At 39.2% G+C, this 16,195-nt stretch overlaps 1 protein-coding gene across 10 annotated transcripts in view; it reads left to right on the top strand.

Annotated features, from left to right (window-relative positions):
* The window catches only part of Atp2c1 (ATPase secretory pathway Ca2+ transporting 1), a 108,035-nt gene that overhangs the window by 49,790 nt on the left and 42,050 nt on the right, over positions 1-16,195 (top strand). For all 10 annotated transcript variants that reach the window (XM_031343602.1, XM_031343604.1, XM_031343609.1 and 7 more), the window contains 5 exons: positions 1,416-1,532; positions 2,500-2,589; positions 4,680-4,715; positions 8,263-8,324; positions 10,104-10,212. In XM_031343602.1, the coding sequence (XP_031199462.1) occupies positions 1,416-1,532; positions 2,500-2,589; positions 4,680-4,715; positions 8,263-8,324; positions 10,104-10,212 (414 nt within the window). The remainder of the gene's footprint in view (positions 1-1,415; positions 1,533-2,499; positions 2,590-4,679; positions 4,716-8,262; positions 8,325-10,103; positions 10,213-16,195) is intronic.

The following is a 16,195-nucleotide window of genomic DNA, read 5'->3' as shown; positions in this document are numbered from 1 at the left end:
AAAAAAAAAAAAAAAAAAAAAAAAAAAAATCTCAGCCTCAGGTTTAATAAGCTCAGAGAACAGGAAGGGAATTTGTAGCCCACTGAATATTTTTTTCAAGACACCAACTTTAGAAAAAAATAATTTAAAACTAATTAAAACATGAATTATGACCTATTTTTATTAATCCTTTTCTCCATAGAAAAAGAAAAACTAATTTGTTGCTCACTGAGATAAAAATTCATATAAAATACCAGTGTACTTTGATAATTTTATACATGGGTATAATGTATTCTGGCCACACTGTTCCTCTGCCCGCTTACTCACCAGCCTGGCCTTCCTCCTAAGTCCCCATCCCACTCCATGGCCTTTCTTCTTCCTTGTGGCCCACATCACTGAGGACAATGTTCTTTTCTAGCAACTCCTACCAGTCATTAGCTCCCCTGGTAGGGTGGGTGGAGCTCCATTCCCCCCCGGCCCCGACCCCCAACCCCCATTATTTGTGACTGTATCTTCATTGTCTCAGTGTTGCTCAGGCCCTGTGCAGGCAACTACAGCTGTTGTGACTTCCTGAGTACCTTGGCCATGTCATGCTTATAAGACAGTAGCTTTGTCCTACCTATAAGGAGGTGTTTCTTGGCTCTCCTCCCTTCCCCTGCAGTGTTTCCTGAGCCTTGGCAGAGGTGACTTTGGATGCCCTGGTTGATGCTAAGCACTCAGGAGTTAGTTATGCTCAGGTCCTTGACTAGACATGAAGGTCCTCATTCACTGCCATTCATGGTAAAGAGAAGACCAAGTCTGGATACAGCACTAGTCTATGGATATAAATACGAATTTAAGAGACAGTTTGACATGTCTATTTAACAAAATAAAACTAAATTTTTTAACTCTAGACTAATTTTAAGTATTTTGACAAATGTGACTAATGAGACTCTTTGCTGTAGCTTAGACCTCACGGTGCATCTCAGATTGGCTTCCAATGTAAGGTAGTTCTCGTGCCTTAGCCTCCTGTGTGCTGGTATTGTGTGTGAGCTAACACGCCTGTTAAAATATAGAACATTTTTATGTCCCTTTTTAGTTAATCTTGTCTGAGTATGACTGTGGGTCCCATACACAACCTCTGGGAAACTTTCTGTGATTATTAGAGGCTAGAGAGATGGCTCAGTGGTTAAGGTTCTTGCAGAGGACCGAGGTTCAGTACCCAACACCCACCTGGCGGCTCAAAATATCTATAACTCCAGTTCAGCAAATCCGTGCCCTCTTCTGGTTTCTGCAGGCAGTGCAAGCATGTGATACACTAAATATATGTGCAGGCAGAGTATTGGTATACTTTCAAGAAAAGCTTCTTTTAATGTGACTGTATACTATGTATTCCTTTGTGTTTTCTTTGTTTTCTCTCTAACATTTTAAATGACTTTTAATGTAAAATTTAATAGGCTGATCTTCAGAATGGCTTAAACAAATCTGAAGTTAGTCATAGGCGAGCCTTCCATGGTTGGAATGAATTTGATATCAGTGAAGATGAACCATTATGGAAGAAGTACATTTCTCAGGTAAGATACTTTCCCCTCCATCGCTGCTGTATAACTTACATCAACTTTATAGTTGAATCTCCTGAGATTCACCTACAGAGAAAGGAAATAACTTTTTTTACAGTGTTTCCTTCTTTGAAGATTCACACGTTAAGTTAAATTTTCTGTGGTTTTAGTTCTGACTCTTCATCTGATTTTAGGCAAAAGGTTGATGAGAGTGAGTGTAACTTCCAGGGCAGCACTTTCTCACTGCCGCGCTGTCTGTCGCAAGCAACATTAGAGTGCGGCTTCTTGTGGCTGCTGAGCCTAGGCTCCTAGTTACAGGAGGCTGGTGTTGTTGAAGCCATCTTGGCCAGCTTAGAAAATTATTAAATGTATACTTACATCCTAAGTGCCAGGGCATAAGCTATACTTTCTTTCTTATCAACTCTATAATTTCCATTTGCTTCCATTGGTGATAACCTCAGGAAATAACAAGCTCACAGTAGATTATGGCCATTCCTAAGTACCTTTATCTTAAGTGTTAGGAAAGGTTTACTCCGGCTTTAAAAAAAATCTAGTAACAATTACATTAGTATAAAAACTTGGATAATTCTGTGGCTAGTTTTTAAGTTTGGTGTCCTAAACAAATAGATATTTGTGAGCAGTGGTTCTCAACCTTCCTCTTGAAGGCATTGTCAGGTAATGAGCAAGGCTTTGTACGTGTGCTTGTCTAAGGCAGCAGAACTGAAGCCTTAAGAAGGTGGAACTGTGTGTTTGTGTGTGCCTTGTTTTCTAGATTGATACTTACTTTTTGTTTTCAGAAAAGGAACTGTTATGTAGCTTTTAAGGAATAACTCTTTTTTTGTTGCTTGAAAATAAACCACCTATAGACTCTGGTAATTTTATAGTGATGTCCTTTTTTAAAAAACAAAGCCTTTATAGCGATAAAGCAGAATTGTTATTCATGTAAGTGTATTGAATAAACCTTGTTTGCATTTACCTGCAGTTTAAAAATCCCCTTATCATGTTGCTCCTGGCGTCTGCAGTCATCAGCATTTTGATGCGCCAGTTTGACGACGCCGTCAGTATCACTGTGGTAAGAAACGTCTTTCTGTTTTTAAAGTTTTAACCTGTTGGTTACTTTTATTAATTGAGTTTGGTTGAGTTGTGGTGATTGTCCTTTGTTCTGGTTTGAGATGGAGGTCCCGCTCTGCTCCTCAAGCTGGTCTCGCCCTCCTGGGCTCAGCTGTGCTGTTGTGTCCCTTGGCTGGGTAGATGTGATTACAGGCATGCACAGTCAGTCTCACAGACAGGAGTTAGTTCAGAATGTCTAGTTAAATTAAAATGTCTGCTGCTTTTCAGTTGAAAATATTTTGACTAATCAGGCAATTTGTGATGTCAAAACTATTTTAATAATACTGCATTTTTTTTTGGTACTATAGGCTTTTTGTGTTAATGACAAAAATTATACATAAAACCATCTGAGCTTTAGCACAATTAGAAGTGGCTTTAAGCTGTATCAGTAGTCATGTTTTCTTTTTGTTCTCGGAACCATTACAACAGATGGGTGTGGGAGTGCACAGCACTAATGCCAGCCATGCTGCTTGGGAGGCAGGGGAGGGGGAGAGCAAGCCCCAGGGCATTGTGGGCAGCATAGTGAAGGGTGCCCTTTCTCATGTGTCTGGAATGTTCTTGACAGAGGAATAAAATTAATTTTATAAAATTCAATGTCCTCGGGTGTTAGGGTACCCAGGGGGACCTCCACCCTCTCAGAGGGGAAGGGAAGGAGAGGATTGGGGGAGGGACTGTATGAAGGGAGGACCAGGAGGAGTGGGGGCCAACAATCAGGATGTAAAGTGAATAAGTAAATAATTAATGGGAAAAAATTTGGCCCTTGAGTATAACATTTTTAATAGTCTATAATGAATGAAAAGCACATGTAAATTGAAGAATACCAGTTGTCTCAAGGAAGGGCAGTTGTGAGGTGAACGAGCTTTTTACTTAAAGAATGATATTGTTAGTGGTAAGAATAAGCTTTGAAGTAGTAATTCAAGTCACTGTACATTTTTATGCACTACCATGAATGACCCAATATTTAATAGTTTCCCAGTATTTAAAACCCTAAATGCATTAGTAATGATTTTTAGCAAATTTAAATTTAGTAAGTATGTCAGCATTTGTATTTGAATAACTAGATGAACCAATATTTTCCAAATGATTGATGTCTGAGATTATCACATTTCAGTAGATAAAAGATAGATCAGGCTGGAGAGATGGCTCAGAGGTTAAGAGCACTATTCTTCCGAAGGTTCTGAGTTCAAATCCTAGCAACCACACGGTGGCTCACAACCACCCGTAATGAGATCTGATGCCCTCTTCTGCTGTGTCTGAAGACAGCTACAGTGTACTTAAATATAATATTAAATAAATCTTAAAAAAAAAGATATGTCAATGGATTCAGTTGAAAAAAGATAGATAATAGTTTTTAATGTGGCAGATGATGAAAAGCTCATTGATACAGCTTTGCATTGTACAATACTTACATGTAAGTAATCTTTGTTGAGTTTTAGTGTGGTAGATAAAAATGTCTCTACTCTGGAAAAGCAAAAACTCCTTCCTTTTCTCACTTTTTTTGTCTGAGGATTGATTTATTTTTCCTCATAGCTTATGAAAAAATTCCCATATTATGCTGCTTCTGCCTAACACATTGGTTGGATTCTAGCTTTCTGTAGAAAAAGTGGGGTCTAGGATTAGCTCAACAGTAGAGACAGCCCTTGCCTACCATGTGTTGACAAATCAGCACTGGGGGTGAGGGAGGATTATGGCTTTTCTCCTAGTTTTTTTTTTTTAATGTTAATATGTATTGGATTTTAAAATTCTTTCCACAAATTAGTATGTAGGAATTAAACAAGTAATTAATGTGTCACCTGTAGCAGATGTTACATCCACAAACAAAAAGCTAGTCCTTCTTTTGGGAGATTCAGAAAAATTTAGAAGCTGTCATGAAGATGGTTAGCTATTTAAACACATATTCTTCTCCTTCAGGCCCTAAGGCAAATTGGTTTCTTTTCTCACTGGTTTTAGTGCTAGATTTCATTTTCCTGGGACTGCACAGCCAGAGAAACACAGTGTGGCTAGAAGTTCTTTCTTGCTAATGTCTGATTTAAAAGGCTGTCTGTTTTTCAGGCAATACTAATTGTTGTCACCGTGGCCTTTGTTCAGGTGAGTAAGCTGTTTTTTCCAAAGTAAAAGTGGTATATTAGTTGATTATTTAAAGACAGTTTAAAGTGACTTATGTAAAATAACATGGATGGTAGTGTGTATTCTAATTATTTTTTAAAACAGTTTCAGGTAATCGCCAACTGTGAGATTTGTGAGAGGAAGGCATTGCTTTGATTATTTAGTGAGGGGAATACAGTCTATTTTTTTTTTTTTTTTGACTAAAACAGATGGAAACAAACAAACAAACAAAAATACCACAGCAGTATAATCTACCATTATATTTTAAACTTTTTCTAGTCATAAAATTGGGCAGGTACATATTAGGTCTACGTCTAGATGAAGAAACAGAAAGTGAGTGTAGAATTGAATAGGCAGTTTACTAGATACCATCTGAAGACAAGCTAGGTGACTGAGTGAGTTCTCTTAGTTAACAGTATACTTTTCACTGTGCTATTTCCTATCCTTATTAGTCTTGTTTGCTAGTTAAAAGTTACTTTTTTTTTATTAATTGGCAATCCTTTATGCTCCTTCTAATCTTATTTTCCTCATAGGGATGATCATACTTCCTGTTCAGTATAGTCATTCAAACAGCAAAAGAAACATGATAAGTTTCTCTTAAAGATTATTCTGAGTAATCTTGAGATTGTCTCATGATTTCTTCTTTCTCAGGTGAGGCAGGAGGATTGTCAATTCAAGGCCAACATGGGCCACATGTTAACTATTGAACAAAGAAGAGGGGAGAAGGAAAAAAGGAGGGGGCAGAGAAGAGAGGAATGAAAACCCTCCAGTCATGGTGTCAGGTTAACAAGTTGAGGGTTAAAAAATGTTAGTTTTAGAAAGTTGTTTTATGTCATTTAAATGTTTGAAACTTATGTATGTTTTAGAAGCTTCTAAATTTTATCAGGTCCCACTTTGAATATTGCTAATAAAAGTAGAAAGAATAATGTAGTGTAGGGAGAAATGTACTAATGCTGTATGTCTTGAGATCCATGCTTTGATTCTGAAGACAGCGATTGTAATTATCCTTACATCATGAATAATTTATTTCCTTTTGCCACTGCCCTGGTATCTTAAAGTAGTTCTGAGAAAGCAAGTTACTAGTTCTGTAATAACTGAGTACAGAGAGCCAGCTCAGTGTCAGCTCCTCTAGTAGACTACCAGTGTTCGTGTTCAGGTTGAAGGGGCAAGGGTGGGTCATCATCTAACTTCATCTGAGGTAGTTACTCTCTGCAGCCAGGAGAGTGGTGTGATCTATCTGGAGCCCTAATTATGGCCACTAGCTCCCTCTCAGATCTTAGTTAATGTATCAGATGTATGAGAGATTCCATATAGGTATTGCCACTGTATGAAAGAGCCTAGAAACTTGCCCTCTTTGGACAATAAAGAGTTCCTGTCCTCAGCATACCCAACAGAGTTTGAGTTTAACATAGCCAATATGGAGATTTACAAGGGGTGTGATATGTATTTTAAATGTAGCTGGGATCTGTTGCCGATATCTCAATGGTAGTTTTATTTGATGCTGCACTAGCTACTTTTTCACTGCTGGGATCCAGTACCTGACATAAAAAGTAACTTGAGGGAGAAAGTGTTGAATTTGCAGAGGTTGTGGTGGCAGGAGGCAGGAGCTTGAAGTGGCCACTTGCATTTAAGTCTGCAGGTAGGGAGTTGAGAGCTAGCAGCGAGTGGGTTAGAGTATAAAACTGAAAGGTCAGCTTTAGTGATCAACTTCCTCCAATGAAGCTCCACCTTTTAAAAGTTCTACAGCTATCAAAAAAGCACCACCATCTGGGGACCAAGTATTCACACACATGAGCCTGTGTGTAGTAATAACAAACAGAAAGATTAGTAAAAAACAAACAAGACACACAGAAACTTATGAGAATGTGTTTTTGTTTTAATACCAGATGTGGGCTGCTTCTGACAGTCTGCAGCAGCTGACTATGATTTGCCTCATGCTCTAGCATAGGCATGGTTTTGCCAGCTGCAGATTGATTCTGAAATTGTATGACCTTTGGTAGTCTAGGAACTTTCCAGAGGGTATATAAATGCTAGAGCCCCAATAGGTGGGGTTGGTGGTTGGTGATCATTCAGGGAGGTTGGTTGCAGTTTGTTAGTAGTTGTCCTCAAAGAAGAATCAAGAAGAAATAAATTAGATTCAGGGATCCTCCCCCTTCCCTTTATCCTTGTTTCTCTCCTATCTAGTGTTAATGGGTGAAACTGGGGATGGGAGATTAAGAGTGAGAAAAAGAAGAACCCACAGAGTAGCAAATGCCAGCTACACCTCTGGGACATTTTACCTCCAAAAAGCACAGCAGACAGAAAATTAAAAAAAAACCTCAAAAATTATGAAAAGCTTCATTTTTAAATTAATGTTTTTTTAATGCAGATTTGATCCTTTTCCTCAAATATGTCTAAAATGGCAACAGACTATTTTACAAACAAGTTAAAAACCATTCTTCAAACCATTTTCCCTTCTGCCCAGCCCTTCAAATCTCTGGTTATTCTGTATTGTCATATGAATGATACCTCTTGAAATAACTTTGCAAAGCTAAAGACTGGTTGCTTCTGTTTGATTAGTTACTAGATACTACAGTTGTAATCTCAGTATTTTCTATCCATACAGAATTTTTGTATAAAACTTGCAAATTCTTCATTTTGGTTGGTGTTTTTAAAGGAATATCTAATAACTTTGTATATTTTATATTCTTGCTTATGTTTGTCCCTCTTGTCTTGGTAGTGACTAATGTAGTTCTGAGATGATCTTATGTAACTTTGCATTCTCATTTGAAGCAGTTGATGATGGATAGGATTGGCAGTGCTAGCATGGCAGATATTTCATGACTCTTATTTATTTTCATTTAAGCTTTTGTCCCTCATCCTTTCAACTTTAGACCCAAACATTAATGTGCACATTACAAACACGAGATGAAGTTAGCCTAGGAGTCGTATGAAGCACAGTTGCTAATGAGCCATGGCCTAAGCGGTGGTGAAATGGAGGATGCGTCTAAGCTGTAGCTGTTAGTCATGTGCTTGGAAGATTGTGTGGTCAGCACCTGAGGGCCTCTCAGGCTTCCCTTTCTTATTCCCTTCCTTGCCAGGAAAAGCGAGTTTTAGAATAGTTCAGCCACATTGTTCTTTCCGAACTAGTGTAGTTAGTGTGGGCTTAAGTCCTCACAGCAAACATTACATACAGATTAAGATTTTGGTTTCTTTGGTCACTAAATCCCAAATGTAAAATTATCTGAAAAACAAGGCTCACTTATCTTAACTTTTAGTGTACACTTTGGACGCAGCAATTGGCTTTCATTTTCCTTTACACAATCTTAGAGTTTTAAAATATGTAATTGGGAATATTTAATTTTCATAATTGCTTGATTATTATAATTTAGGGACAAGTTTTTTATGGGTTAGGAACACATGGATAAATCAAGATATGAATTGGGATAAAATTTTAGGCAGCAATTTTAGAATATTTTATTCTAAAAGGACCGTACATATTTGAATTTCTTAAGTGTTTTTGTTAATATTCTACTTTTTGTTTAAATAGGAATATCGTTCAGAAAAATCTCTAGAAGAATTGAGTAAACTTGTGCCACCAGAATGCCATTGGTATGTTCCTTTTATTTGAAAGAGAGTTTACACCTTAAAAAATAGAAATTGAATGTGACTAATAGGAATATCATTCAGAAAAATCTCCAGAAGAGTTGAGTAAACTTGTGCCATTAGAATGCCATTGGTATTTTCCTTTTATTTGAAAGAGTTTTACACCTTAAAAAATAGATATTGAATGTGATTAGTTACAATGAGCATTGTAATTTATTATTATACAATAAGCGCACACGCGTGCGCGCGCGCGCACACACACACACACACACACACACACACACACGAGAATGTTGAATATGACAAGAAAAAAAATCCGCTCTGATCTGTGTAGCAGACATCCTACTACTGTTGTTTTGAGATGGCTTAATTCAACAGGCTTTTTCTCTTTTTATTCGTGTGTGTGCACATTCATGTGCATGAATCCAGGCATGCATGGGCCATGGCACACCTGGGAAGGTCAGAGAAATGTTTCAGATGTTGGCATTCACTTATCACAGGTTCTGAGGCAGTCTCTTCTCTACCACTGTATATTTTGGTCCTTCTGGGATGTCTGAGGATTCTCTGTATTTCTGCCTTGTATCTTCCTTAGGAGGACAGGGATGTAGTTGAGGGACTACAGAGTCCAGCAGGGATGTAGCTGATGGACCACAGAGTCCAGCAGGGATGTAGCTGATAGACCACAGAGTCCATCAGGGATGTAGCTGACGGTACCACAGAGTCCAGCAGGGATGTAGCCGACGGTACCACAGAGTCCAGCAGGGATATAGCCGACAGTACCACAGAGTCCAGCAGGGATGTAGCCGACGGTACCACAGAGTCCAGCAGGGAGGGATGTAGCCGACGGTACCACAGAGTCCAGCAGGGATATAGCCGACAGTACCACAGAGTCCAGCAGGGATGTAGCCGATGGACCACAGAATCCAGCAGGGATGTAGCCGATGGACCACAGAATCCAGCAGGGATGTAGCCAATGGACCACAGAGTCCAGCAGGGATGTAGCTGACGGTTGTGATTGACTGGCTTGTGATTTAAGTACTTCACCCTAGGTACTTACTAATGTGAGTGTATGTGAGTGAGTGTATGCTGAACACTCTTCTAAGCAGATGATGAAGCATCATAATGAAATAATCTCATGACAGCCTCAGTGCTCATGTTTGAACAGCTAATCAGTGATCAGCTGTTTCCACCCACCTCCTCCTTGCCCAACACATAACAAGAGCACATAGTTAATCAGGTAATTATGGTTTCGGGTTTATTTTTTGTTTTGTTTTTGATTGTTTGTTTGCTTGTTTTTTAGAGACAGGTCTTACTATATAGCATTGATTGGACTGAAACTTGCTATGTAGACCAGGCCATCTTCAAACTCAGACATCTGCCTACCTCAACTTCCCAAATGTTGGGATTAAAGGAATATATCATGACGCTTAGTGGGTTTTTTGTTTTTGTTTTGAAAGATTAATTTTTAAAATATTAATTTTTAAAGTTATTTAAAATTTGTGTGTGTGTGTATGTGTGGTATTTAAGTGTTGCGTATGTGAGTACAGGTGTCTGAGGAGGAAGGGAGTGTTGGACTCTCTGGTGGTGAAGTCTTAGCAGTTGTAAGTTGTGGGACGTCTGTGCTTGGGAACCATGGGTGGCCCCTCCGTAAGAGCAGCGTGTGCTTTCTAACCACTGAGCTGTCCGTCTTTCTAGCCACAGACATAGAGTCACTGAGATTAAATGTAATTTTAAAGAGAAACAGTATGATTTTCTTACCGGGATGGTTTCTGTTTCATGCTACAGTGTGCGTGAAGGAAAATTGGAGCATACACTTGCCCGAGACTTGGTTCCAGGTGACACGGTTTGTCTCTCTGTGGGGGACAGAGTTCCTGCAGACTTACGCTTATTCGAGGTAAGTTTAGGGTACATGGATATTGATTAATAGATTTAGTAGCTCTGATGATTAACATGTAGTTTGTTTGAAATGTTTAGTATTCTACCTGAAATAGTGACAAGTGTAAGCAGGTTTCCTTCCTTCAAAGACAGCTGCTTCTGCTGCAAAGTCTTTAGCGGTATCCCCTGGGTCAGTTAGCATACTTTTATGAAAGTAGGAGTTAGCTACTGTACCCACAGAAAAAGTTGATAGAATTTTGTTGATTTGGGAATCCTTTAGGCACGAACAAAGACGAACTTAAGAATCAGATAAGAGGAGTTAAGAGTATAGGAACTGAGAGCAGAGACACGACTAATGATGTAGCTGGCAACATAGAATGTCTCACACAACAGCAATGATGACGGAGAACAGTGTAGAGCAGGAAAGGGGAGAGTGTTAACCTCTGGGAGCATTCCAGTAGAGGTGCTCTTTGCCTTACAGTGGGGTCATGAGACTGTCTGACTCAGAGCTCTAGCATACTACACTGTCTAGCATTGTCTGAAGATATCATATTGTGATCTTAGAAAAGAGCAAAGTGAAAATTGGAAGTATGGTTTCTACTGAACGTGTATTTTATTTTCTCAGTAAGAGGCAGAGTTGCCCAATAGGGCATGCTTCCTCTGGAGGTGCATAGACATCATCTGGGATGTGATGGCTTGAGATTCAGTACATGTAACCAGTTCCTGCCCAAAGTGCTGCTTCACCCACTTCATGACAGAGTCACTAAAAATTTATTGTTTATATTTTTGAGGCAGGTTCTTCCAAATGAGTTTTTTAAATATAGATCAGGCTGGCTCTTAAAGTATAGGTCAAGCTGCCCCTTCCTTTGTCAGCATATCATTGACTTGAAGCCACCATACTTGACCTAAGCATTATTAGAGCTATAATTCCCATATGATAAGATGTGCACAGTTGAAGTGTAACATTAGTGGTGTTCAGTCTATTCTGAGGTATGCAACCATCGCCTCAGTCCCACTTTCCAAAGACAACTCCTTCTCTTTCAACACTCACTGTGTTCTTGTTCTTGACACTAAAGTATGTTTGCTTATTCTCAACATTTCATTAATTTAAATAGAATCATATAATACACAGGCTTTTCCCTGTCTGTCTCACTTAACATTTTCTCAGGCAGATAGATTCTCTAGTACTTTATTACTTTTTATGGCCACATAATTTTTTGTTTTATGAATATTACATAGTAAGTACAGTCCACTTATATTTGAAAGGTGGCTTGTAGGGAAGGGAAGGCTTATGCTGTTTTGTAACCTATGTCATGGCAGTCCTGCTCTCTGTGGGAATGTGTTTGCAGACCCCTCCACGCATGACTTTTTTGTCTGAGAAATTTCTCTGTGACTCCAAATGTAGTTATATAAAATATGTCTGTAAATCAAGCATTAACAGATAATAAATAAAAAAAACCTTAAACCAGTTCTTCAATATGTATATAATTTTCCATTTATTAAAGGGAAAACAAGTTTACCAGTAAGATGAAGATGTATTTTAATTGTAACATAAATTATTAAATTTTGGGCTGGAGAGATGGCCTAGGGTTAAGAGCAGTTGCTTCTCTTGCAGAGAACTGGGTTTGATGCTGAGCACTCACATGTTGACTCATAACTCGGTAACTCAGTTTCTGGGGATCTGCTGCTCTCTTGTGGCCTCTGTGAGCCCCAGCTGGTCCACTGTGGCTGCCTACCAATGGAAGGTCCAAGAATGCATCTGGTAGTTGTTCAGTCCACGAGGCCGGACATCTCAGCTAGTCTTCAGTGTACACTGGGATCCCAAAGAAGTAGGCTGTAATGCCAGTGAAGGAATGGACTTGTTAGATCCAGAGTGAAAGCTAGAAGGGCAGTGAGAGAGAACAAGCTTCCTTCTTTCATGTCCTTTGTATAGCCTGCCAGCAGAAGCTGTGGCCCAGATTAAAGGTGGGTCTTCCCCCTCAAAAGATCTGGATTAAAGGTGCATTTTATGACATCAAAGATCTGGATTAGAAGTTGGTCATCTCACTTCAAATGATTTAGTCAAGATAAAAAAATTCCTCATAGGTGTGTCCAGCAATCTGTGTTTTAATTAATCCCAGATGTTGTCAAGTTGGCAACCAAGAGTAACCATCACACCCCTGTTAAATTTTAAGGGGTCACGCCTAAAAGTTTTGATTCCAGAGTGGAGAGTGCTCCTACCAAGAGTCACAACAAACATTCCATTGAACTGGAAGCTCAGACTTCCCCCTGGTGGGAATAGGAAGCAGAAATTTTCCTAGTGAGGCACTAAGGGTGATAGGTAGTAGACGTATTCCCCTTTTCACCCCTTATTTCTGGACCTGTGGATCCTGGTTTTGAGAGAAACCAAACCATGTATCAGATGCTAGATTCAAAGCATATACTGCCTGTCTTCTGGAGGACCCTGCCTGCTCTGCCACCTAATTAGCAATGTAATTGTTGTCTTCAAAAGGCCATTCTGTCTTTCAGGCTAGCTGCTTTAGGATGGTAGAAAACAAGACAGGAAGATTTCTTGATCACGTGTCCATTCTCATATTTCTCTGGCTGAGAAGTGAGCAATACAGTGTAGAAATACAATAGTTATCTCAGTCCGCGTATGGTGGCCTTGGCAGATGCATTATATTTAGGAGTTTGTAGCTAGAATTAGTTATCTACTCCAGTAAGGACAGAGTGTTCTCCTTCCCATGGAGGAAGTGCTCCAGTGTAGTTGTCACATGTAGGCAGACATAAATAAAATAAAAATACATAGATCTTTTAAAAAAGAGAGTTAAGTCCTGCCTGAGCAGTGTTGATCTTGCAAGACACAGAACATCTTGTACATTTTTCAGAATTGATCAGTATTTTCATTTTATAATCATTAATGCTGAGAATGCCACTTTGCAAAAGCACATAGCACAAAATGGAAGAAGTATGTTTAAGGTTATTTTGGCAATTATTGAATATTTTGTCCCAAGCCAAAATTCATGAAACAATTTTTGTGAAACTCAAGTCAACAATTCACATAGTAATGTTTAAAATCAAGCATCTAACATAACTATAATCTAAACCTTTACTGATTTGATACCTATTTGTTAAGGAATGACTGTAGTTTTCTTCATTAGTAAACCATTGTGATTATGTAACAGCAGGAAATGTTCTGTGTACAATAAAGGCATTCTAATTCATAAATGCTGAGGCCATGTCTAAGGGATGATGTGTGATTGCATGCCCAGTGCAAAGTGCTTGTTGCGTGTTTAGAACCAGGTAGCAGTGACAGTATACAACTCAACATGAGGGAGTCCTGCCAGAAACATCTAGGGTTCACTATGCATCTGAAATAGGTGGAACATATTTCTGGTTATTGGATGTTCAGGAATATTTCACTCTTGCCAGATTTTTCATGACCCCTTAAAATTAATGTGATCTCAACCTGGGTCATGACCCATAGTTTAAGAAGTATGCTCTCTGGGGATAGTTGGAGATAGTTGAGTGGGCTGGAGTACTGTAAACAAGAAGGCCTGAATTCCAGTCTCCCAAAAGCCAAGTTAAAGCTAGGATTGTTTGCATATGTCTGGAAGCCCAGAGTTACGGTGGAAACAAGCTGTTCTGGGTGCTTGCTGGCCAGGTAGCAGAGCCACATGTTAGTTTCTTTTCCTGTTGTTATGATAAAATACTCACAAAACCAATTTAGGTCACAGTTCAAGGTTATAGTCCATCATGGCAGGGAGTCAAGCTGTCAGGAGCCTGGAGCAGCTCACTACATTATGGAAGGCAAGAGCAATGAGTGTATGCATACGAGCACTCATGGATTTCTATACTCTTAAACAGTTCTGAGTCCTCTGCCTAGGGAATGGTACCACCTGTAGTGGGTAGTTCTTCCCATCTCAGTTAATGTAATCAAGATCATACCTCATAGCCGTGGTTCTCAACCTTCCTCATGCTGTGATCTTTTAATACAGTTCCTTATGTTGTTTACTGCAATCATAACATTATTTTGTTGCTGTTATGAATCATAATGTAAATATCTGATAATGCAGGATATCTGATATGTGACTCCTCCCCCAAAGGAGTCATGACTCACAGGTTGAGAACTGCTGCCCTATAGACACATTTAGATGTCCATCTCCAGAGAGAGTTCTAGATTCTGTCAAGTTGAGGACACTAAACATCACAGTGAGCTTTTAGTTCAATGAGAAACCTTACTTTAAAAATGGGGTGGAGTGTGTATTCTATCCCCTCACAAGGAAATGTGCCTAGTGGATTTCTGAGAAGCAACCTTCAGTCCTCTGGGAGAGTAGTAAGTACTCTTAACTTCCGAGCCAGCTCTCTAAACCTCTTTTTGATTTTGATAAGAATTACTTTTTGTGACTGCATTATAAATGATAGGACTTGATTTTCTTGCTGGTTTTTAGAGTTTTGTCACCTACTTGGCCAGAACATTTTTTTTCTTTCTTCTTAATAGTATGTCTCATTGGGGATTGTTGAACTTCCTGATTATTTAGATTTGGGTTTTTCATCAAGTTTGGGAAGTTGCAAACTATTATATCTGCAGATAGTCTACCTATCTGCATTTCTTCTTCTGGGATGCTTGAAACGTGTTGTTTTGCTTGATAGTGTTTCACACATAGATCCAGGGTCTCACACTCAGATCCAGTGTCTCACACACAGATCCAGGGTCTCACATGTATATCCAGGGTCTCACACACAGATGTAGGGTCTCACACAGATCCAGTGTCTCACACACAGATCCAGCGTCTCACACACAGATCCAGTGTCTCACACAGATCCAGTCTCACACATATCCAGTCTCACACAGATCCAGGGTCTCACACGTATATCCAGGGTCTCACACACAGATGTAGGGTCTCACACACAGATCCAGTGTCTCACGCACAGATCCAGTGTCTCACACACAGATCCTTTAACTCTATTCCTTTTCTATCTTTTCATTCTGCTCTTTATACTAGTGATTTCTTACTTTTTATTCAAAATTTTTTTTATTATTATGGGTATTTTTTTTCTTTGTGCATACCTGAACACCAGGTATATGGCTGCTGCCCATGGAGGTCAGAAGAGGGCATCTGATCTTCTGGTCCTGGAGTTATAGATAGACATGAACGTTCAAATGGGTGCTAGGAATTGAGATTGAGCCTGGGTTCTCTGGGAGAAGAGCCAGTGCTCTTAACCTCAGAACCATCTCTCCAGCCTCTAGACTGCTGATTTTTAATTATTTCATCTTCCAGTTAGTTGAACGTTGACCCTCCTCTACTCAGTTTTTATTTTCATTATCTGTTTGATATAAAAAATATTGATTGATTGACCTTTGTCATGTCTTACATAATTCAGGCCCTCATGCAACCTAGGTAGGTGCTCTATCTTTCAGCTATAGGTAGACCTAGCCTCAGCCCCTAGTTTTCTAATTATTTTCCTTATGCAATATCTATTGATATTTTCTATAAATTATGTTTCTTGTCTCTGTTTATTGAGCATAGTTATCTTTTTATAGTCTCAGTTTCATGTCTAAGCTTCCTCCCAGAATGTTTTTGACACTAGTTTCTTTCTGGTAAAATCAGCCATACTTAAGATTCTTAAAAAAAATTAAGTTTATTATTTTATTTTTATGGGCATTGGTGTTTGCCCTTATTGGTGTGACACTTGCATGCCTGGTGCCTGAAGAGGCTGAAAGAGATCATTAGAGTCCTTGGAGTTGGAGTTACAGAAACTCGTGAGCTGCCATACTGAGGACCAAGTGCTTTTAACTGCTCAATGAACCCTCCTACCCCCATGGCCATATTTCTTAATTATGTTTTTGTGGGGTGGTATAAGATTCTTTCTAGGTGATGGCTGATAGTAGGCATGTTTTTAAAAAAAAAAGTCAGAGGCAGGCGGATTTCTGAGTTCGAGGCCAGCCTGGTCTACAGAGTGAGTTCTAGGATGGCCAGGGCTACACAGAGAAACCCTGCCTTGAAAAACCAAAAAAAAAA

The sequence above is a fragment of the Mastomys coucha genome, unplaced genomic scaffold (genome assembly GCF_008632895.1).
Source record: "Mastomys coucha isolate ucsf_1 unplaced genomic scaffold, UCSF_Mcou_1 pScaffold23, whole genome shotgun sequence".
In the NCBI taxonomy this organism is placed as follows: Eukaryota; Metazoa; Chordata; class Mammalia; order Rodentia; family Muridae; genus Mastomys; species Mastomys coucha.
The sequence above is the reverse complement of the archived record's forward strand: the minus strand, read 5'-3'. Positions and strand labels throughout refer to the sequence as shown.